Source organism: Haemaphysalis longicornis, unplaced genomic scaffold, assembly GCF_048455015.1.
Source record: "Haemaphysalis longicornis isolate Haplotype H1 unplaced genomic scaffold, Haemaphysalis longicornis Haplotype H1 scaffold_7, whole genome shotgun sequence".
Classification (NCBI taxonomy): domain Eukaryota; kingdom Metazoa; phylum Arthropoda; class Arachnida; order Ixodida; family Ixodidae; genus Haemaphysalis; species Haemaphysalis longicornis.
Genome location: NW_027526422.1, coordinates 146,092,811 through 146,117,230, shown reverse-complemented (window position 1 = coordinate 146,117,230; position 24,420 = coordinate 146,092,811). Strand labels below are relative to the sequence as shown.

General features: G+C 46.5%; 1 protein-coding gene across 1 annotated transcript; it reads left to right on the top strand.

The window, feature by feature from the left end:
- The first annotated feature begins 688 nt into the window (after nt 1-688).
- Nucleotides 689-22,548, top strand: LOC144145260 (uncharacterized). Its single transcript, XM_077676804.1, has 6 exons — nt 689-818; nt 5,117-5,226; nt 17,035-17,100; nt 18,505-18,546; nt 21,119-21,172; nt 21,713-22,548. Exons 1-6 carry the CDS (start codon nt 740-742, stop codon nt 21,788-21,790), a joined length of 429 nt encoding a protein of 142 aa, XP_077532930.1. The 5' UTR covers nt 689-739; the 3' UTR covers nt 21,791-22,548.
- The last annotated feature ends 1,872 nt before the right edge of the window (nt 22,549-24,420 follow it).

Genomic DNA, 24,420 nt, shown 5'->3' with positions numbered 1-24,420 from the left:
TTTACAGTAGATGTTTGTTCAATTCAATTCTATGTTCTCGTGTTCTCATTGGGCACACGCCATATGCTTGGCAGTGCGCGGCGTTTTCTGCCACCACAAACCTGCCGTATTTGCTATAGACATGGGATTGACAGTTATTCATAAAACCTACTGAAGTAAAACTCCCACGGCTATGTACCCCTTTATTAAGCACACCAGCGTCGTGCAATTTGTTCCACCATTATTCTAATAAAACGCGAGTTCCGGCTGTTTGGTACAATCACATACGTCTACAAGGAGTCCAGGTATCGACAGGATGCATAAATTCCAAACGGTGTACAACTGTCGGGTGAAGTAAACAATTACGGGAAGCACCGGGGAACTCAATGAGTGTTAAACCCATCGGTATATTAACTCCCCAAAGCATCGCTGGTAACTATCGCTTGTGCCATATAAAAATAAGTGCTTTTGGAACCATTCGTTCACTGTTCAAAGACAGCTGTAAAACGTAGAATGTTTCGGCTAGAAGGAAAAATAAGCCCCGAGATAGAAAAGTAAGCCGTGAGACATGAGTAATTGGCTAGCCTCCATTCTCTGTTTGTACACCCCTGGTTTTCTACGCGTGGCATCGCTAAAGCCCATAAATAAGCATTTGACAGCACGGAAGGCTGCTGTACCAGGTCATTTCGCTCTTCCAACTCGCATGCGGAAGCGGAGCGAGATACCAGCACTTGGAAGAACGAGTAATTAGGTTACGAAGATGATGTTTGTCGTGTTTCTCCTGACCATTCTCAGCGTCCTTTCCTTGGGCACATCTTGCAAAGTGGATCATCGGGAAGGTAAACGTTTGAGCGATTGGGCAACGCCCGCACCCGTTACGCACCCGTTACGCCCGCACCCAGCTTATGACTTTTTATTACCTTAGATATTAGGGAAAAAGTTTGGGTGTGAATAAAGAAATATTGGCACCAGAATTGAACCATTTAATAAATTTTATTGACTACTTATTCGGCAGAAAACTTGGAAAACATATCCACGAACTGAGGGTAACTGTGTTTTGACCAAAAAAGATGCAGTTTACCTAAGGGCAATTTGGGTTTAATGCGGACGAAGATTCTGTGGCTGATTTAAATGATAAATGTTTAGACTGGACAAAGAGCAAAATAAATCAGTTATCTCCGCATACCTGAAGATCTCAACGTGGCAAACATTTCTAGCAACGATTTTTCATTAAAAGGTGCGAAATGTACTCTCATTTATTGCGGTGGATCCCACTGATATACGGAGTTTGGCACGAGTGCAATAGTTTACACCGTGAGAAAGAAAGAGCTGTAAGGTATGAAGTCAGTAGGGGGACAGAAGCCCTCATGGACGCTAAAACACGTGTCAAAAATTAAGAACTCACAACGACCAGGAAAGAGGGAAAGAATACAAAATATTTTATATGCTTTCATGGTCGTAAGTTTTTAAATAATGGTGATGATGTGAAATACTTTTATGGTGACAAAACTTCATAAGAAGTGGTCAGGGAAGCGTTAAATTAAGCCTCTTTGATAAGAATTTATTCAAGGCATCCGAAAACAGTCTGACAACCAGAAAAGTTCACTTCAGCTACCATGTCACCACAATACAATCGCTTGGTAATCTACAGAAATACCTCCTAAATCACAGATTGGAGTGTCCGCTCACCTCCAATTGCCGTTCACATTTCTGCAATGGTGTGAATATTTTTACGGTGCACGTAAACTGCCAGTAAACAAACTTATCTCGAAAAAAACAAAGATCTTTTTTTATTGAAATGATTTCGAATCCCCAAATTTCCGATTGTTTTGTTACCGTAAATGTCCATTGGAACAACGAATGATAGCAACGTAGCAAAGCAGAGCCCGAATGGCGCAAAATTGCGCAAACGAAAGTTCGGGCAAGATAAAACAACAAAATCCATGTGCTTTCGGTTTTGTGTGCACTCATTGTAAGAATACTCCTGTTTAACAGAAAGAGAATTTCTGTCCTCCTGGTTAATGGGCAAACTGTGTTTTGAGCGCTCAGCCATGACGCTGAGGGTTGCAAGGGTTCATTCCTTTTCACGAAGAACCAGAGTGCTGCGAAATATTTTTGCGCACCGTGGCACCCGTGACTACTATTCAGTTAAAAGCTGCAGCTAATGTGTCCACACTCCAAATACTGAAGTTTTTCGTCAATACTTAGATCAATTCAAATCAGCCCCGGTTCATTTTCTCTTTTTGAAAGCATACAAAAATCGCACAAATGAGCGGTGTAGGCACTTGCTTTACCATTAGGATGTTTCGGGCGCCTCTGCCATTTAAAGCATTCTTTCTCCTTACCGATCTCGTATCTACCTCCTGCCTTTCTCCTTCCCTCGCCTTCCCTCTGTCCCACCATTCTGACAATGCCCTAAAACAACTGAATAATGGCTATCTTTCATCCTTTTATAATCTCGCCCGTTGGCCATTCTCCATCCAATACGACTCCTCTTCACCTTTACAGTCATCTCTATACTGAGGGTTTTCTCGATCTAGCTCCAAACGTTTTTCTTAACACTGCCTTACCCCTACGTTTCACTCTCCGCGTCCTCCTCCTTCTTCTTTTTTTTCGTCTTCTTTGATTCGATTCGCCTTACCTCCATTTCTTATTGTTTTACCTTCAACCAGCCTCCTTTTAGCGGTGGTAACAAACTTATTCGTATTGCGATTTCATTCTGCTGATGAGGATGTCTTAATATCTGATCAATTTTTTACGGCTTCTAAGTTTTGTTCCGGGATGTCCTAGTATACGTAAGACTCGATAATTCTAAGTTTTGGTATGGGTTTGTTCAACATTCTCCTACTTGAACAATTTAAAATACAATCCAGCGGGCTCAATAGCTTGACCGGCTATGCCAGCTGAATGACATGGTTACCTTGCAACCATTACTTCGAGGACTTTTCAAACGTACGAGCTTTTCTGGCGAATACGGGCTGGCAATGATAAGCACATACATTGGTTAGCGATTACTGAGCTTAAAATTACACGTCTACCTTCTTTGAGGATGGTTGTGACCAGTTTATCTCATCGTCAACCCATAAACTGATTACCACCACGTGTATTGTATTATTGCCAGTACGTAGAAGGGGTAACTTAAATTACGCGAACGATCACCCAGTTCAAGCAACCAGTACTGGGGAGAGAGAGAGAAAAACACTTTATTGGAGAGACACCGGGTTCAGATTGGGGGGGGGGGGGGGAAGGGGTGGCCTCAGCCCAACTGGCCGAAGCGACCTGTAGTGCCCGTTGTGTCAGGGTCCGTTGACCCACGAGGCAAGAGGTACCCAAGGCCTGCTTCCAGTGGGTGAGGGTGGGGAAGGGGGGAGTAGGGGTTCGCGGGGCACTCGCATAAGGAGTGGTATAGCGTGTCAAGGTTGCGGCATCTCGGACCCTCTGCGGAGAGGAAGAGGTGTGGGTGGGAGTGCTGTGATTGCGTGCGATGGGGGAAGGAGTGGGTTTGTAGAGTGCGCCACATCTGTGCTTCCTCTATCGTAAGTTTGGCGTTGGGCGGGGGTAGTGTTCTGCTGGTGAGGCGGTAGTGTTCTGTGATGTCTCAGTACGTGGTGAGGGCGTACCGAGTGACGTCGACTGCTCCATGCATAAGACCAAGAGGAGTGCTCGCCCGGGGTATTAATGCTCGGGCCTGGTGATTAGCCACCTCGTTGGTTCCCACGCCAGTGTGAGCCGGGGTCCACAGCAATATCATGGGCTGGTCGGGAGGTTTTTTAAGAAGAATTTTCAGTGCCGAGGCTGAGATGTTGCCCTTCTCATAGTTGCGAAGCGCCGGCTCTGAATCCGATAGCCCGACGGTCGGTGTTGGCGTCTTGGTTATCGTGAGAGCCAGGGCTGTTTCTTCTGCAGTAGTGGGGTTTGCCGTACACTGGACATATTCTGCGAAATGCCTAAGAAACAAAAAAAAATTTCAATATTTTATGGAAATGCGCAAAATGGTTTAATCAGGGGAAAGTTCTACAAAACAGTCTAACTAATATGCAAAAATCTGAACTATTTTATACGAATGTGCGAAAATGTCGAATGAGGCGAAAGCCTTATCTTTCTAAAAAAACCGTCATTGTAAAAAGCAGACTTTTGCCTTTCCGTGTAAGCTGTGTCTTGCAGTATGATCACCCCAGTGGGCCGCGCGGGTCTTTAGATCGGGCACATAATTTTTTGGGTCAAACGCCGATGACGATGTTGATGTCAAGATGATGGGGCGCCAAAAATACGGCGGATGACCATTTAGGAAGGCGGCCACCATTCGAGCAGTATGTGAAAGTACTGCCTTTCGTCTTCAACATTTATATGGTGTTGGCATAACACAGTGAAAAAATGATTGCTACAAGCCGAGTGCTTAGAAACAACGATCAAGAACCTATACAGTAGACTCCGGTAATGACTAACTTGGGTAAGACGAACTCCACTTTCAGCATAAGCAACACTTTTTTCTCCTATTATGCGGACAAGGCAAAGAAACGCCTTTTAAGACGAATTTCTGATACTGCGAACTTATAGTTACGCCCCTTCGAGTTTCTCTTAACGGGAGTCTAGTGTATAATAAAAGAGACCATCATAAGTAGGCGAGTGTTTTTTATGTTGATTGCTACCAAAAACTTTAGGCTAAATTAAAACCGACAAGCTTTTACCTCTACTCTTGTACGTAAACCATAACATGAAGCTCTTTTTTTAAAAAGAATCTGGGCTAAATCTGCACAGATGGATCTCAGGTTCATCATACCAGTTTAACGTCCCGTATATGTGTAGGAAAATATAGATTTCTTAATCTGGCCGTGTAACTGAGCGGACGAATTTTTAGGAAGATATGTAGTCCGATGAACTATTATACGTCGTATTTCTACCGAAGCCTATGCATTGTGCAGATCTGAGCAAATTGGTCTAGTGAAAACCACACCCCGTTGTCCGTTTTATTTAATTGCAAATGTATTGTGGTGGAGTAAAAGCGGAAATAGCAGTCTGAACGCCTTCTCTGTACTATTTCTCCTAGTGTACTCATCTTCCTTTAGCTCTGCTTTAGCCACGTCACATGTACTCTTTTTAAACCTCGCCCCAATCAATTGCTTCATCCACATTTTAGCTGTGCTGTACGCGACCCGTTTTGGACGAGCTTCACAAAAAGTTTTCCGGGACTGTATTCCCATGCTCATTAAAGTGAAGCCTCCGGCCCCCAACGATCTGGCTTCTAGGGTAAGTGCTGAAATTTTGTTGCAAATATTTAGCAATGCAGTGCGTACCTGGTTAAAAAATTAGTACCCGTCCATTCTGTGGAAATGGATGACCTGCGGAGTGGAATGTACTCGACGGAGTGCAGGAAAGAAACCACGTTTGTTTGTATTTTGCGAATGAGAATGCTTCCTAGCTATTCAGCTGAATTAAACTTGGAAAGACTTGAGCTTTACTCTAGCCATCGAATATTGGGCTGTCTTATTCCCTCTCTTCGTCGTATGCACCGCAGTGTCTGTGTAATATACGACCCAATCCCCTCGAGCAGTGAAGACACCAGATCAGTCCCGTCGACTCCGAGTTCCCCCCCCCCTTACGCTGGGTAATCGCTATCTACGCCATCGAGAGGTTCACCTTGGTAACCGGCAAGTTACGCGGATCAGCCGGACACCAGGATATCGGTCATCGAACCACCAGAAGGTTAGTTCGGAGTACCTGAAATCCACACCACGCCGTCGGCTTCGGTAGGCCTGATCAGGCCTAGCACCCTGGGTTGCCTCATCGTCGCCGCCGCTGCTGCGCTCGTGCACCAGCCGCTCTGGCGCGTGCATGGCCACTGCGTAATATCCAGTCATGAAGAACACCGTGGAAGGGAAGAAATGGACCCAGCCTAATTCGAACGACCAGGCTGGGCCACCATCAGGCACCGGCAGCATGTCCTATGCGCGGCTGCTCAGGCAACGGCGCAGCAAGTAAGTCATCCCGAACTCAACTCCAAGAAGTAATCCCGCCTCAAGCGACCGGTTCAGCGGACACCACCGGCAACGCCACTCCCCGCAACTGATATCAAGATTGTCCTACGTCCCTGAGACGGCCCGGCCATTGCGTCACTAGCCCAGGCTTCACTCTCCGTCGCAATACAGGTTCAAGCTCACGTTGTGCTAAACCGTGAGGACCAAGTTCGAGTGCAGCAAACCGCTAACTACCTCGTCATTAGCACCCCATCGGGAGAACGTGCCCACAAGTACGCAAGTATGACCTCCTTGACGGTCCGAGGGAAGCAATACGAGGTCTCTGCTCACGTAGCAGCTGCGGCTAACAGCGTAGTCGGGGTCATATTTAATATCCCAGAAGACGACACGCCTGAGAAAGTGCTCGACAGCTTATATAGGTACATACAGGACCTCCACATTCTTGACGCCAAGCGACCGAACTCGTCAAACATAGCCCTGATCCTGTTTGATGGTCAAAAAGTCCCCTTTTAGATTCGGTATCAGTCTTCTCTCTACCGATGCAAGCCGTTTCGCCGCAACACAGAAGCGTGCTATGCCTGCTGGTCTACGGGACACCGACAAGATGTGTGCTATAATGCTCAAGTCACCCTTCCGCTGCCCCGGTTGGGGCACCGCTAACCCCGCCGAACCCCACGACTGCTTCCCACGATGTATCGTCTGTGAAGGCCCTCACATCACCGGATCGGCTGACTGCCCACGTCGATATCAACCACGACGGTGGGCACCTACGTACGCCCAAATCATCACAACGAGTGCTCCAGCCTTATCGACACATGGAACAAGTGTTAGAAGAGAATTCCCACCCCTGCAGCAAGCCGGAGACTCCGGCCGCCAAGGTCTCCTCAATGGATCTACCATCAAGCCACCAGCCGGCCAACCACAAGAACTTCATGCCAAGCGTAAGCACGCGCCTACAGGTGAACAACAAGCCACCCCGCACGACCAGGTGAGCTGCAGGGTAGCGCATGCCCACTTCTCGTCAATCAGTCCCACACCTCATCCCCTTAGCCCCTCACTGGATATCCTTCAGGAACTCAATGCTATCCGGGCTGCAATATCCCTGCTCCACCAAGAGAACACTGCTCTGCGACAGGAAAACCAAGCTCTAAATTCGCTAATATCCCCTAGGCAACAGGATCCCACTTCTCCCAACCCTCCTCCCCCTAATCTCAAGGCGGCCTCAGACGACTCGCCCTCCTCTGAATCTCCCCTTGCACCAGAAGAACAAATACAAAACCAAATTACTGAGGTTGAGGTCTCCTGTAAGCAGGCGCTGAAGAAGCCAAAAGCCGAATGCTCGAATATTCACCAAGACCTGCGATCCGGCATATCCAATGTCCATGCTAACGTAGATGACTTACGTTTAGAATTGCGCAACAGCGTTCAAGAGCTCGTGAACAAAATTAATACCCTCTGCAATCCTAATCCGCTCCTCACCCTTAATTATGACATCCTGAAGGAATAAGAAGGACCCGCCGCCCATTCGGGTCTGGCAGTGGAATTGCAGGGGGTATCGGCAAAAACGACAAGCCCTGCAACTTCTAACTCAGGAAACGGAAACCCCCCCTACAGTAATCGCGTTACAAGAAGTAGGCTCGTTAGTTAAGCTCCCTGTCTATAAGACATTTCAGAATAACGCCAACCTCAACCTCACAACAGCGGTACCAGTTCATCGCAATATTCCTGCTGAACGCAGTCAGTTTGATGGCATCGCTGTTCCTCACGATCTGGTGACTCTCTTTCCGAGCAAAAGAGACGCTGAGCGGCTGTACATCCTCAATGGGTACCGCAGTCCGAAGGCAACAGGGCATATATTTCATCTCATCTTCTCTTTTTGCAAAACAGACCACAGGACCCCATGCGCTTATCATAGTAAGCGACTTTAAAGCACCACATACAGCCTGGGGATATCACCATTGTACACGCAAGGGCACACTTCTCTTGGATCAGATTCAAGCACATCGTCTTACTATAGAGTCGAACCCGTCGATTCCAACTAGGATAGGCAATAGCGTGCAGCGTGACTCATCACAAGATCTCTCTCTCACTTATCACGTCAAACACGCATGTTGGGCCTCCACTCCTGACCCCTTAGGAAGTGATCATTTCATCATCCAAACGGATGTGACAGTAGCCAGCCTCGTGCGCCGCCGGCCCCGGAAGACCTTTTTGCCGAATTGGGACAACTTCCGACAAGTACGCCAAACTCTTGATCCCCCCGAAATTAGTACTTCGGGATTAGACAATCGGACTCAACAAATTCTTAAAGATGCTGGGCACAGACGTATCGCGATGGCACCGAAAATTCCTTCGGATATGGTTGATTCCCACCTACAGCATTTGTGGGCTGCCTACAGCAGTCTACAACGCAGATGGCACAAACAAAAGCACAACAGAAAACTGCGCTCTAAACTATCCCGCCTCAACGATGAAATTGAGTGGTACTCCACACAGCTTGCCCAAGATCAGTGGCATAAAATTTGTAATCAAATGAAGGGAAACCCAGGAATGAAACGCACTTGGTACCTCCTAAGGCATCTAGTAGACCCCACTCGTGCGACGACCGAGCAGACCCATCAGCTTACATTGGTCACACAAAATTTCCCGGGCACCAATGAAGAACTACTAGACAAAGTTTTCTCTCTATATGTCCTCACTGGTGACCCCCAACAGCTCCCACTATATAAAGTACCACCCAATACTGATCTTGATGCCGATATTACAGAAGTAGAGGTACGCAGCGCCCTTCTTGATTTCCGCCCCGGGTCAGCGCCGGGGTAGGATGAAATAACCAACAAAATGCTCTGTAATCTGGCTGACTCCTCCATATCGGCTCTTACAGATTATTTCAACCGCTTTTGCAAGCACGGTTTGGTCCCCTAGTCATGGAGGCACGCCCAGATCACCCTCATTTCGAAGCCAGGGAAGCCTCTTACCATCGATCACTTCAGACCCATCTCACTCACCTCATGCATAGGAAAAGTCATGGAACACATTATCCTGTCTCGCCTCATGCTCAACCTTACATCTACTGATGCTCTTCCGCATTCAATGATTGGCTTTACGCCCGGATTATCCACGAAAGATGTCCTGCTACAATTATCTCGAGACGTAATAACACCTACTACCAAGCGCGACACAGCAGCAATATTGGCTCTAGATCTCACAAAAGCCTTCGATTGGGTCTCGCACGCTGCCATCATGCGTGGCTTAGAATCGATGGCCCCTGGGGAACGCATTTACAATTACGTGCGTGCGTTCCTAACTGCGCGAAAGGCGTTTCCTCAAGTAGGAGATCTCAATTCAAAAATTTTCACTCTTCCTTCTATTGGTACCCCAAAAGGAGCAGTATTATCACCATTCCTTTTTAATTTGGCTATTCTTAATATTCCCAAACGCCTAAAAGTAATGTCCAACCTTCACTACAGTCTGTATGCGGAAGATATACCGCTATGGGTAACAGGCGGTAGTGGTGCACTAATTGAGGACACCTTGCAGCAAGGGGCTCAAGCAGTTGCCGAAGAAGCTCTCCTGTCAGGCCTTGCATGTTCACCTGCCAAATCCGAACTCCTCCTTCTACCATCTAAATTTGGATCGCGAATCCCCCCAAACCTCGCACTTCTCATGGATGGTCACCTGATCCCAGAGGTGCCTGCCCTTAAAGTGCTAGGGCTGGTAATACATCGCAACCGAGGCAACACGCAATACATCTCAGAATTACGTTCCTGTGTAAATACAACAATTGGATTCATTATATGAATTTCCGGTTGAAATCATGGACTCAAAGAACAGCACATGCTACAACTAGTACAGACGTTTGTCATCGGCCGGATTACTTATTTCCTCCCCTACCGTCGAGTAATCAATATGGAACGCGCCAAAATTCATAATCTAATTAGGAAGGCATACAGGGCAGCCCTACAAATTCCCCAGAATGCATCCACTGCCAGACTTGAACGCCTAGGGATCCACAATACGCCTCAGGAGCTGATTGAAGCCTATCATATCAACCAACTCCACCAATTTTCCACTACCTCCGCTGGTGAGCCCATTCTAAAACGTTTGGGTATCCGCGCACCAGATATCTCCGACCCGAAGGTCCCCATCCCAAGAACCAGCCATGCCTGTCTCCGCGTTCGTCCCTTCCCACGGAACATACACCCCGAGTACCACAGGGCTCGCAGGGAGGAGCGACCGCGAGCACTATCTAAGAAATTGCCCATCCACCCAGACACTATGTATGTTGACGCGGCAGAATACCGCCATCACGATGGCTATGCCCTCGCTGCAATCAACAGCCCGGATAGCGCTCCTGGTACCTCTTTCACCGTTCGTACCACTTCCCCAGCCGCGGCGGAGGAGGCTGCAATAGCACTTGCGTTAACAACCCGGCCTACTCCCACATTTCTAATCACACATTCAAAAACGGCCATTCAAAACTTCGCCCGTGGGTCAATTTCCCTCGTGGAATTAAAAATCTTGTTCAAAAATCCCCGGACTCCGGTCGAACTCATTTGGACCCAGGCGCGCACTGGTCTGGGGAGGGAACAAGACGGCCCATAATGTGGCACGAGGGCTTACTATCCATGCCGTGGCTAGCATCACCCCCTACCATTGTGCCCGACCCGCGAGGGGCCGACGAGTCACCTATCACGACATCATCATGCATTACCGCCTCGCCCACCGCCAATATGCCCCCTGCTCATCCGTGGCTCACCAACTATCAGGAGCGCCTATGGCGACTCCTGCAAATTGCCGGGCAGTCCTCCATCGCATGTACCCCGATCAGTATCTCTCACAGAATTGCCTCTATCTGGCGCCCCCGCCACACTTGTCAACTCTATGTGGGCATTCCCCAAGATCCCTTCCCGCATGGAAATAGTGGGAGCGGGCGCTGGGCAGCTCGGACCTGGACTTTCAAACACACCTGGTCACAAGAGCTGCCACCGTCACCGCCAGACTTCAACCGGCGGCCACCAAGCACCGCTAAACCACAGGACTGAATAAAATTGGTTCTCTTTCTTTCTCTCTCTCTCTCTCTCTCTCTCTCTCTCTCTCTCTCTCTTCACGTGGAAGCCTCCCGCCACCACAACGGACATGTCGTCTGTGAAGGTATAAAACCTATAGCTTGGCGTGTACTTCCCAGCCCCCTTCGTCTGTCGTCTTTCCGCACGTGCACGCATAAAACGGCAACCGCTTATGTGCGCCTGCTTAAACTTCAAAGACCTTGGCAAAAAAAGGGTCAACGGAGGTGAAAAGGAACACCGGAGCGGCGCCGAGTAAACCGGGTTCCCCGAAATGAAAACTCTGTGGTTAGACTTACGCTGCTTCGCTGTAACCACCGTAGCAGTGAAACAGAACAGAAAAAGGAGGAGAAGGAGAAACTCCAAACAAACCCAAGAATGTAACGTCGAAGAGAAAGTGCACTGTGCAAGTAAGATATACATATGGAAGTGTTCTTGCCTGGAGTGAATGGACGCTAATATTTGTGAGGAAATCCGTATAGGGATTCTGAGGATTTTCACGAAAGGTACAATTATTTGTGCAGTGGGATATTTTGCAGCAGTAAATTATGGGTAAACTCAGTTGTTTGACCACCAAAAAATTATTTATTCAACAAGGAGATTGAGTTATATGCTTTGAACGCGACGCTTCCGATGGCTTGGTGAACGAAGAATACGGCGGTCCCGTGTGCAACCCTCTGCAGGCGTACTCATTGGAGGGGATTTTGATATTTATTTATTTATTTATTTATTTATGTAGGTACCCTCAGGGCCAGAGGCATTAAAGAGGGGAGTGGGTTACAATAGTTACAAACATATTACAAAACAGAGCAAATAAATAATAAACAGAAACAAAACTAGCAAAATGCAATGTCCTTCAATGCTTCTTATTATACAATGTTAGCTAACGCAGTCTTAAAAAGTTGGTGGTCCAAAATTGTTGCGGTGAGTGAGGGTAGGTGGTTCGATTCTTGTGATGTACGCCGTATGAATGACTGGGAAAAGGAGTTAGTTCTGCAGGACTGCAAGCCCACTTTATGGACATGATTAATGCGAGCTGAAATGTACCGAGGAGGCAGAATGAGTTCGTCGCGTAGCTGGATGTGATAAAAAAGCTTATGAAAAAGACAAAGGCGAAGAATTTTTCTACGAGATCATAAGGAAGGTAATCCGAGGCTCGATTTAATAGTGGTTATACTAGCAGTCCGGTTGCAGTTAGAAAGTATAAAACGAACAGAGGTATTTTGAACCATTTCAAGTGAGTGTGTTGGATTTTCTTGGTGAGGATCCCAAAGTGATGCAGCATATTCCAGTTTGGAACGGATAAGCGTTTTGTAAAGAGTCAGTTTTAATGTTGAAGGAGCCTCTGAGAAATTTCGACGTACGTAGCCGAGCATGCGATTAGCGTTATTGATTACGTACGCAGTATGCACGGACCAAGTGAGGTCGGTAGTAATATGTATTCCGAGACATTTGTAAGCGCTGACAGATTCCAAAGGAGCATCGTTCAGATATTAAGTGGGCAATAAACGGTTAGCTCTAGATACGCGAAGAAACTTGCATTTGTTAGGGTTAGGTTCCACTACCCATGTTTTGCACCACACAGAAATAGCGTTAAGATCGGATTGAAGGGTTAATAGGTCATTGTCATTAGATATTTCACGAAAGAGGACGCAATCATCGACAAACAAGTGAATGTGAGATGTAACGGATAAAGGTAAGTCGTTAATGTAAATAAGAAATAGCAGGGGAGCCAGGACAGATCCTGCGTGAAGGGAGAGAAATATGTCTCTCTCGTAGCAGAGCACGCGCACCGCGGTAATGTGTGACGCACGGCTGAAGAGCAGCGTCCCGGAAGCAATGGCAAACTTCGGCCGCAGTTTACTTTGAAATCGGTAGGCCGCGCCTCATGGGCTCTCCCGAAGAGTAGGCAGCTTAGTCCACCGATTCCGCGAGCAGGAACAAAACCAAGCTCCCCTACGCCTTGCCGATGCAGCAGTCCGGCACATCAACAGGATTTATTGAACCGTATGTTGTAGCACCCGACTATACAGCAGCCCCACCTTACAGAACTTAAGAAAACGTGTTGAGCTAGTTGGATCATTGTTTCACTGGAAAGAAGAAAAGGGCGCTAAATAGACGTAGACGGCCTAGACGCTAAACCGACACTCAACGTCTGCATATGTCTCACTGGTCTCCTTCGTCAACGTACGGCTGGCGCCGGTTTCTCATTTCCACCTTACAGCTTCGCTGGTTAACCATTAATTAGTACGGAGTATGCGGGCGCATATTTTATCGGGTGATAGCCGTTATTGTAAATCTTTGGAAAATATCACGCCTTATAAATTTGATTATGCGGACATGTAACTGCTCCCTAGATTATGTTTCGTGGTCGTTGCTTAGGGCATGCACAGCAAATGCAGCTTTCGCGGCACTCGCTGGCGTGGTTAAGCAGGTCGAGTACGGAGAATCATCTCGTGCCAGACAAACAAAATTCCGCAGCTTGCACAAGTGGTGCAAAGCTGGAAGAATAGCAGAGCTGGCGACCCCTCTCCTTTCGTCGGAGAGCCAGCTGTTGCACCTCACATAGATTTCCGAACTTGCCGCTGAAAGGACTTCATGGCTGACAGTACCGAAACTTTTTGACCCGAGGCTTTCACATTTCTGCCAAAGTGGGCCGCGTTTGTACACGCTAGAATCCGCGCCAACTGGCTTCGCGAACTCGGCGTCTGTACCGCGAACTCGGCGTCTGTGATCCGCACTTGAGGCGCGAACGCCCGTGAACTGGCGAGTGGAACATCGCGTGACAGATCACGCCCAGAACGCAATGGCATAGATACCGGTTTTATAACGCGAAGGACCCAGGTGAGATTATGACCACGGGAAGCGTTTTTTCTCCTGGTTCGTCTCTTGTTGTTTCATGCTATGGGGGTCATTTACTTGTTGTCTCTTGTGCCTATTTTGTTTTGGTGGGGTGGGGGGGTAGCTGTTTTTGATCTTTCATTCATTTATTTAAACCCTCCCTCAAATCTATTTCCGCATTGCCTTCGCGTCTCGTAATCAGGCGGCCTCAGCAGGCGAGGTGGAATGGTTTTTGTACGCGATGGGCGCCTAAATCCATTGTTACGTTTATTTTTGTTTCCCCGCATCAACATTAACCCATCTGGCTGTAATACTGATAAAAATTTCTATCTGGCCTTGTTATCGTTGTAGGTTTTCCGCACAGCGTATAAACACAACTTTTTTTCCCAATCGGATGCACATATCATTGTTCCCCACCACTGCTACCCTGTAGTACTCAGGCCTACGGGATGAACCGGTGGTTAGGTTGCCGGCTTCATGGCGTAAAGGTCCCGGGATCGATTCACGGGACCACCCTAACCCCATTTTTTCTTCTTGATAAGCGCACTCCCAGCATTTGCTCGTGGCTCCTGGCCACCCGCCTCTTGTTCTCACAGTTCTTGGCCTGGTATTTTCTCTTTCCCACTTTCCCGATGATGATAGTTTCCTGGTAAGGCTCCACGGCGCAACTAAAAGCTTAAACAGATGTTCTACTAAAACTGCCCGAGCTGCGTGGGTAATAATTGTTGCCCTATTTTGACAAAGTATCGCTGAGATATTTCCTTCCCTATAAAAAGTGGGAGTGGGAGTTTAAAGACCAGATTTGTTTTATTATAGCCCTAGTTGCCACGTCCGCCACGGTAGGTAGGTCTGTTAGCAGACGCCGATGGAAGGAATTCCCTGGTAAAAGATTACATCAATTCAATTCAAATTTATTGTTCTTTGTGGCGCTACAATACATACGCAAGAACTGTTTGGACCCTTAGCGAGCAGCTAGTAAGGGGTCCAATAAAAAATTTAATTGCAGACAACCCATGTCAGTACATATTGTCGACAGTAACCTTAAATAACGGTAAAAGGCACGTTAAACACTCCTTAGAGCACAGATTTCTTGAATCAATACAATCCTTGAATCAATGCTTTAATCAATATAATACAATCAACACAATCTGGTCGCGGTGCAAAATTTGAAAAAGTGAGAGGTTAGCGAATTAAAAAAATGGGTTAGTGAACGCCCTAATACAATACCATTTATATTTCTTATTCGATCGTCCGCACTATCGCAATTTACGAAAATTTCCCCCATAAGCAGGTTTGTATCCAATCGCAATATCTTTTGATGAACCCGTTTTTAAAGTACGCGCTAGTGGTTACTCAGAAGAGTTTTCTTTTAGTACAACATGAAGCTATAGTTGTATGCTCGAGCTGCTTGTGTAATTGCAAAAATTTAATAGATCAATTAACTACAAAAAAGTTCACTGAGTTAACGCACCCTTTTTCCGCATTGGTGTATGCCAGGCGTTAACGTTACGTTGTAACAACTAACCTTGTACCACGATGCTATCGCAATGATATTTATAAATGCCTGCCTTAACTGTCCTGTGACTGTGTTGTCAACCACAAGACATTTATATGGTAAAAATATGTTCATACCTAAAGCAACACCAATAAGCCAATTAGGGTCACCTTTGGAGCAAAGGCACGGCACTTCTAGCGGCCATTTCCAGACAAAATATATAAGTGGAGCTCACCCCGTCTCGTTTGGAAAGAACCTTTCTCCCCGAATGGACAGCAATCCGGAGTTTCCTATGAAGTGAGGTGGAATATCAGGCTCTTTCTTTCTTATCGGTCTCTCCGGGGTCGGCTTCGATGTGCACTTCCATTTCGTGACCCATAACTGATGTAGCACGTTGCTGATATGGCTTAGTGTCACACTCAAGTACACACTAAAACGTAGGAAGTATGCTCCCAATGTATAAATGTTCAAAACCCATTCTTCACGAGGCTATGGTATTTAACCTTTTGCAGTCATAATCAAGCTCTGTGCCCGCACCAATCAACGTTTTCCGCATGCTTTATGAATACAGTGTGTCATGCACCAATATTTCGGTCTTTAGTATGGCTGCCGCGGCTCACCGAAAACGTAATCCGCTATTACCGACTAGTCGCATCCCTCCTTTTCTTGTAATTAGGATTACCAATTACCTCTGGTGGAATATGCAGCAAGTTGCTAATGGGCTTGTCGGCTTCCATGTTCTTGGGAGGTTTGTAAACTCTGAAACAAATTTTAAGCACCGAATCCAGCCATGAATGGGTAGCTAAAATGACATACAAGACGGCTGGCTGTTGCTGATCTACCTTGTGCGTGTACAGAAGGTAACGGTATTTGAGAAACTTGCAGCCCGTCGGTATATCCTTTTACGTTTTCACACTGTTCTTTTTATATTGTTAGAAAGAATTAGAAGGTGCTAAGTATTGCATCGGCGCTTTTAATCAAACAAGCGCACCTACTGTATTTTGCTTTCACTAGCGATGAATATACGGGTCAGTTAGTCTAAACACAAATGCCGGAAAACTATTTAACGCTTCACGATTGCGTCACTGGAGCCTCCAAGTACTTAGCACCGTAAACCTGTGGTACAGATTGCGAGGAGGCGGTGCATTCTGTAGTAAATATGCTTATTCTGAAAATTACACCCAACGTTGGTACGGAATGTTGACATGACCCCTGTTAAGACAATACCATTGAAACGAAATCTCTCCTATTTCAAGAAATTCACAAACAGTAACAACACACTGATTATAAATAAAGAGCATAAAAACACAAATAAAAGATGCGAAAATGCACTGAGCATAATAAGTGGCCCTCGTGAAACTTTTAATAATACGTGTTGTTTCCCGACGACGTGTTCAAGCTCCTGATAAAGCCACGCACCGAGAGAGTACTAATTATAAATAATATATATATTCTGCATTTGGTCCGGAAGAAAAAGAGGTGAAGCTGGGGACCGGACTTCGGGCATAATGAGCGACGGCTCTGGCTTCGCAAGGAATCTAATTTTTTGTCTACGTCATACAAAAGACACTGCAAACTCAAACTGTAAAATAAAGACGTTTCACAACTGCCATTTTCATTCCAAAAACTTGCTTTGCTGTTTCGATGCTTTTGCCAGCGTGCGCTGTTCTTTTTTTAGTTCCTCAAGAGTGTTTGTGACGCTGGCCAAGAATGCGGAAAGACACTGAAAACGACAGATATGCAGGTAAATCACTGGGGACACGTTGAAAACATTACGTTTTGTTTGTGGGCTCTATTCGAATGAAGAAGGCAAAAGACATCCTTTCTAACTATCACAGGGACGGTGGCGGATGTATGAGCGTACAGTAATTTTGGCCTGAACGTCACCTAGAAAGCTTCCAGCTTCTAATGAGTCAGGACGGATATTATCCTTTTGAAATTATTGCTGTTTAAAACATAATTTTGAAGTGTACATTTTTGTTTGAAAATGATGCAATCTATACGAACCGCACACCATATCTCCCCGCTATACCGAAGTAAATGAGTCACTAACCGCTATCATGCACTACCAGAAGCGGGCGGACGTGAGCTGTTTCAATGCTTTGATGAAAATTGTTCATCAAGAACATTTACTATACTTCAGATATCGCTGAGTTCCAGAGAGATTCATATGGGCTGTCATGTTTTCGAAATACTGCTGACACTAATTTATAGTGATGGCCCACACTAGGCCACTGTACACGTGGCTCGCACGCGGACCACATGAACGATTTTGATTACTCGTGGCTGGGGTCTGATATATCAAGTGTTGTTTGGATAGTGATCGCAGGGGTGTAAGGATCTAGCCAGTACGCAAAGGGAACAGCGTTCATGGCATAAAAAAATACCGATGTGTCTTCAAAAATATTTGTCAAGGAAACTTGAGGTTCTCCCCCGCTTTCTACGTAGACAGCAGCTTTTTGCATGTAACTAATTTCTCATTTTAAAATAATGAAACTGGAGTTTTTGCGGAAATCAGTGTTTCACGCTCAAATATTTTGGAACATTAATTTGTTTCTGCCCGTACGTCTCCTAATCATAAGACACCTTTCAATCAGCCAAGGGTATCTTGGCATTTGCCCCAATTATTTTTCCTGATGATAGAAAATGCAATATTTTTCGTGCGCGAGATTAGCAGCTCTTGCACTTCCGTTTTATAACAGAAAAGAAAAACATGGCATTCTTCTGTGATTTGCTTTACATGCACTGAAACATTTAAACAGACCCTTCGTCAAAACACTTATCTGGCCTCTGATGCACAAAGATAGGACACAGATGTGTCTTTTGACCTGAGCTAAATGCTTTAAAAATGTACAGCACACATGCTGGTAAGGTAAATGGTATTACATGTAAGGCTACTTGATTACTATTTTAGTGAATGCGAAAATAGCCGTACTGAAAACATTACCAGCTTTTGCAATGACGTTCGTTACGATTTTCTCCCTTACTGCTCACTTCTGTGGCCTACCTTGGGTTTAATTCGAGCCGACGAACATTTTTTTCTTCGAGGTGTTCGGCTGGCTTTGAATTTCGAACTTTATACGCAGACACATTGCCAGATAGGTATCGTACTTACAGAGCATTTGATAATTTGTTCTTTTTTTTCCAGCTGATAACCCCTTGCGTTATTGACGAAATGTGGAAAATGTGGGTACGTGAAAATAATACACCTGCACGTTTTGATTGTAGTGAGTTAGGTGACTATTCGTGATTTTGAAAGGTCGTGGAGTGTTCTGTAATGTGCACCGCAAAGGTGTGATTGTGGTTAGTTAAACATCCGAGCCAGACATATACATAGGAAAATTTAAAATGCCACTTGTAATGCCCTTTAAAGTATTCCCACGTTTTTTATTTCCGCAGAAATATTATCAATACTTTCGTCAGAACAGTTACAACTTAATCAAAGTTATGCGCAGTGCAGTGCATTAGTAATCACGACAAAAACGTATGCAGGACACGATAATACAGAAACGGTTTAACACTCAAGTCTACAGGACTGACATTTGATTCGCCTGCTCTAGGACTATGGAAACTTTAATACTCGTGGCGACAGTTAGTGGGCGCTGAAATACAAAAGCCGTTGCCCTTCCAAAATACTCCTTCAGCCTTCAGCGCTGCCATACTACTGTAGGTAGTACACGTGGACCGGATGCAGCTCCCTAGATTTTATTTGCAGAGTGGGCACGGCCAGAACTTCGAGGAGCAGCGGACACGAGCGATAACCCAGCTGCTCAGTCAAGTTCCATCTCGCTGAGGCACGTTGCCCAAACTGACGCGCCCCTCATAGCACCGCTGATGATGATGGCGCAGAGGAATACGATGCCGATGGTCGCTACAGAGCTACCTTCGCTAGCGCGCAGCCAGTTAAGATTAGGATGCATAACGTATGTTGCGAGAGAGTAATAAACACTATGTACAGGTATGTACAGCACAGGTGATCAGTAAGGTTCATAAACTGCCCTTAAACTGCCCTAGTCGGTCTAGAGAAGGCGTCCAATGAGTGCATTCCCCTCGGGGGCCTTGCCTGAGAGTGGCGCAGTGGTCGCATACGAAAATGAGCATGCATCGTGGCGGAGCTTCTAGCAGCGCCCAGTGACGAGAGTTATGTCCCCCAAAGCTTGATAGCACTCTCCTGGCTACATAGGGGTCCAGACCATCGGGTGCAGACAACCGGGTGCTCCTCTACGGATGAGCGACGGATTGGCCATTGACCGTCGTGGTAGCTTGAAGAGACGTTGCTTATACTGTGCGATGGCTCATGAAGCGCCTAGAAATATCGTGAGGGGCCTGTGAACTCGAACGCTTTGCTATTGATGGAGGCGGGCAAAAAGTGGTCTCCGCTGTACTTTTGACTCCCACGCTGTCATGAAAAGAGCGAGTTGCTGGGGAGCAACAAGTCGGCCGGAAGGCGCATGACGCTTCTATGGTCTAATGCGGCGTTGACGGCTCGGAGCAGAAGGAACAGGTGACAGTGCACGAGGTAAAGGGTTCGAAGGACGACTGCGGTCTCCTAGATTCTGACTCGTGCGACGCGCGAACATTTTGGGCACAGGCAGTTCAGGGATGCTGATCTTCGCTCGTTCAGAAGCTACCAGCCCGCATGTGTCCTGGTTGTCCAGCCGGTGGCTCCCAGGCACGGCAGTTGTGCCCATAGTTTTCTTTCAGCTGAGGATGTCCTGCTCGAAAAAGCCGCGCTGATCTTGTGTCCCCACCAAAATTGGAGACACTGTCATGATGCAGATGGTTTCTGCGGCGCTGTGTATATACTGCACTGCCTGCCATGGAGGCTGGCATTGAGGCGGCAGTGTTGCGGTGGACAGGTCGCGGGGTAATGTCGGGAAATGGATGGCCGTGGGTGTAGGTGGAGGTGGTGCTGTCAGCCGGGGAGGAAGCGAGGTCGCAGCCTCAGTATTGCTTTGCTCACCGGTGCCTGCGCATGGCGTGGCAGAAGTGGGCGAGGCCCGCGAGATGTCGTCGGGTTCACGTCCGGTCGGTGAACGTGCGGCTGCCGCACGGGAGATGGAGACCAGAGTGTCAGCGTCGGAACTTTCGGGTCACCGCATTGTTGGAAGCAAACTCAGTTGGCGTCGATGCAGCTTTCTAAATTTTAAGGAAGGGCGGGCCCGGCCTTACTTTGAAGCAGCGGCGCAGACGAGGGACCGCCCAGCTTCTGAGTCGTGTTCGATTTGTGTCGCGTGGAACTGGTTACACGCCAGGTCGCTACCGCTAAGGGTGATATAGGGTAGGATAAGTTTGGGATGAAAGAGTAGGATATAGTTTGGGATGATAGTGGACTTAATAGTGGATGAAGTGCACGGCACTGCACTATTATCATGTACACGTTTGCCTCAGCTGCACTTGTAAGCCTTTGGTGCCACATTTGGTGGTGTTCTACTGAACGATATAAAGGGCTCAATTAGTGGTGAGTGTTCCCGTTGGAAGCCAGTCTCTGCGTTAGCGACAATTTCGCGATGCTGTATAGCCACTGAATGCGCACGAGAATATTGAATGTCGCGAGTTTTAGACACAGCTGCAATCTGAAAATTTTCCGTGTTCCTTCAGGAAAAGCGCGTATTTTTCCAGTTTTACAAGGGCACAAGGTCACCAGATCGTAATTCTCAAGCGAGGAAGCCCTCGCACGCAGGTTTAATCGTTTTAGCATTAAAGTGTAAGTGATGTGTTTCGCATGCACGTTTTCACATATTCCAATTGTATTTATGCAGGGTGATCACCCCATGTACAGCTTCGAGACAAAGAAAGAAATCGAAAAAGGAATGGTAGGTGTCAGCAAGTTTTATTTATTTTTGTGTGTGTTCCCGTATATGGCTCTATCTTTACACCTTCCAAATCACAAAAGTTTATACATTTGGTCCGGTACACAGTATCTGAATATTTGTGGCGCGGAAATAAAATTTTCACTCCTTATCTTATCATCTCACCAATCTTTTTTCCGGACTAGCGGTTATTCGCGACTGACAAAATCATGTGATTTGCCGCAAAGTTGATCGTTTACAGCGAATAATTCCACCTACTAGAATCAAGGGAAAAGGACGCACTTTTCGCAAACGCAAACAAGGTCCTTTCTGATAAAGCATCCTTATAAGTATCCTGGGATACCAGGGGGTGTTTAAAAATAAGACTGCTACAAGATACCTTGGGAAACCTTGTATTCACCCAAGCAATTGTGCTCGTTTTGTTTTGAAGACGTTTTTTCGTTTTTATTAGTGCCTTTGAAGGGAATACATTACAAACCGGTAGATATGTAAATCCATAGTATAAAAACTATACACCAAGCTATGAACTTCTTTTCTTTTCAGGTATGCGCAGCAAACGCATCTGATAGCGCCATAGTTGCCTGGCTTGTCACCGACATGGCACTTCGCATCACCGGTTAATCCTTTGCAGTGACAGCTGATGTGTATACATTTCAGCCCCGTTCAGTGCTGTGTTTCTGAACACTTCAGCAATTTCCGCACTCAAATTAATTGGGGAGTAGTTAAAGAAAAAGAACTTGAAAAATAACTGACGTGATTACGATTAAAGGCGAAGCTTTGTATGCCTAACTCGTGGATTCCGGCACACGGCAAACGCACTGTAGAAAAGGCAACATTACACAAGCTCAACAAGGAAAAAAATGCTTTCCGTTGTTCGCGTATATGGGTTTCCTAGTCAGTACAGCCAGCCGTCACCTGAGCTTGCTTATGGGGGGTATATCACAGCGTAAACGTACGAAAACCATACAAAACCACCCCAACTGAAATAAATAACAGACAAAACGAACCTGCAATGGTTGAAAACCATGGTGTACAAAAATATTCAACAGAAATAGCCGAAAACGACCTAAACGAGGGAAAACCTGCAAGATCGTACAAGAAGCAGTAGCTGAAACTTACCAAAAGGCCACTAAAGTACCCAAAATACCATTAATAATGCATAAAGATGTCATAAATAGATTATGTGCGTGATAACAACTGCTAATATTGAAATGTGACAAACCCCTGAAAAAGAAAAAAAATGAGTTAAGGGGATTTAAACCCAGGTTGTTATGCATGCTTCGCAGGAGCGGAACTACTACACTACGAGGCAGAGCGGTTCTGAGCCGTTAAATTGAGTGCCATATGCACGTGAACATAGCCTCCAACATGCCCCTAGATGGCGCCATGCGTCGCTTGGCTGTGCTGACTAGGAAACGCCTATACACTTCCCCACGCGCTGGAGCTACTCAGTTTGCGAGGCGCGACGCAGGGCGCGTCCCGGCCGTAATTGTCTGCTTCGGCGGCGGTTCGTTTGGCGCAGCTTCGCGCCCGTTGCGGGCCTACTACCCGCGGCTCGATTAACTGGTTCGACACCACCTCCAGGGTAACCTGTACCCGACAGAATGAAGCTGTCGTGCGGCAAACATACTTCCATGATTGGTTTGCAGGGCACTTCGTGCAGGGCCCTTCCGCACTTGGTGCCACGAATGGCACTACGTTCCGTAAATTGGCGAATGTGAATTCCGTTGTGTGCTACATGTATTACAAATGCCGACAAAAGCCAACTAGTTTTGAAAAATAGGGATTGTAAAAGCGCCCTCTACCTTCTCGCCACTTCCAAACTATACTTACTGGCCTAAACTCGGTACGAATGCTAACCAGTCACCTGACATGCCGAATTCTTTCAGTGTCTCTGCTCGTATCACGCTGCGGTGTAGCGCGATAACCTTGTTTTCTTCGCTTTTGTGACTGCACACGACAGTATACGCATTGCTCTATGCGCACTGCACACCACGGTACTGTATAGTACACTGCGCTGCTGAGAACTACATCCAAGTAATCGAAAGCAGGTTGCCCCTTGCTGTATTACGCACGTAAAACGCGGAGTGCTGCTTGAAAAATGATGATTGGGGCTATGGGCTTTTCAAGGCAACACTTAGTTTCAAATTACCTTAATTATTTGAATTCCATAAACAGCTGCTGCTTTCATAAGTTCAGACTAGTTGTGGGTAGTTCGAAACAACCAAGCCAGGAGCACGAGCTTCGAAAAACGTTTCAGTATCACGGCGCCACATAGTACCAATATGTTCCACGCTTTTTTGACACATCACTTGCCCCCTCCATCTTCAACTTCTGAATACTTGCGACCCCTGAACCGGTTTTTCAGCTGTTAATTACGACACACAGATACGACATGCACGGAGCAGACTTCCGTCGATGCCACCATTAATTAGATAGTGTCAGGCATGGATTTACGCACATGTTACAAATTTAATTTAAATTAGATTATTGTCAATAAATTTCATTTTAGAAAATCCGCAAGCACTTCTTTAAGACGCCATATTGCTCATTATCCGGCTTGGCCCTTTATTCTATACCAACCTTATTTTCACAATCCAAGTCATCCGAGCACGTTGCTCAGCAATGCATTGGCGGTATGCGCTGGCGGCATCGACAAGATCACACGACCGAACAGTGACAGTGAACGTCAGGCCATCAGTTAGGACGCGAGTTAAAGCAAAGATAGCGTTCGAAATTCCTGGCTCCCCTAATACGCTTTCAGCGCGTTTCCATATTCATGTGTGAAAATGTGTGAAAATGTATAAAACGTTGTGTGCAGAAGACACATAAATCGTTAAGCACGCGGCAGGAGAGCGGTCGAGCAAAAAAAGAGCGATTTTCGCGTTCGCTTTTTTGCCGTAAGCCGCAAGAAGGCTTGAGCGCATGTTGTACTGTGCAATATTACTCTCGCGCCTTGCTTATTTCGTTCTTTCAAAAATCGCAGTCTTATATTCATCTTAGATGTGCTAGGTTAGATGGATATTTCTCAGCTCGCCGTGATTATTCCTCACTAAACGCGCCCCGACAGGGAGTAAGCGGCCGTCACATATATCTGGTGGTTGGCGATTAGCCCGCCGCTCATTGCGGCCGAGCACTGTGATTTAGATTCCGCACACGTCTCGTCATAGCGCGCAAAGTTTGACATGTTAGAAGACAGACGTCGCGACGAAAGAAAACAAGCGGCTGGGGAAAGGGAACGAGGAGGGAGC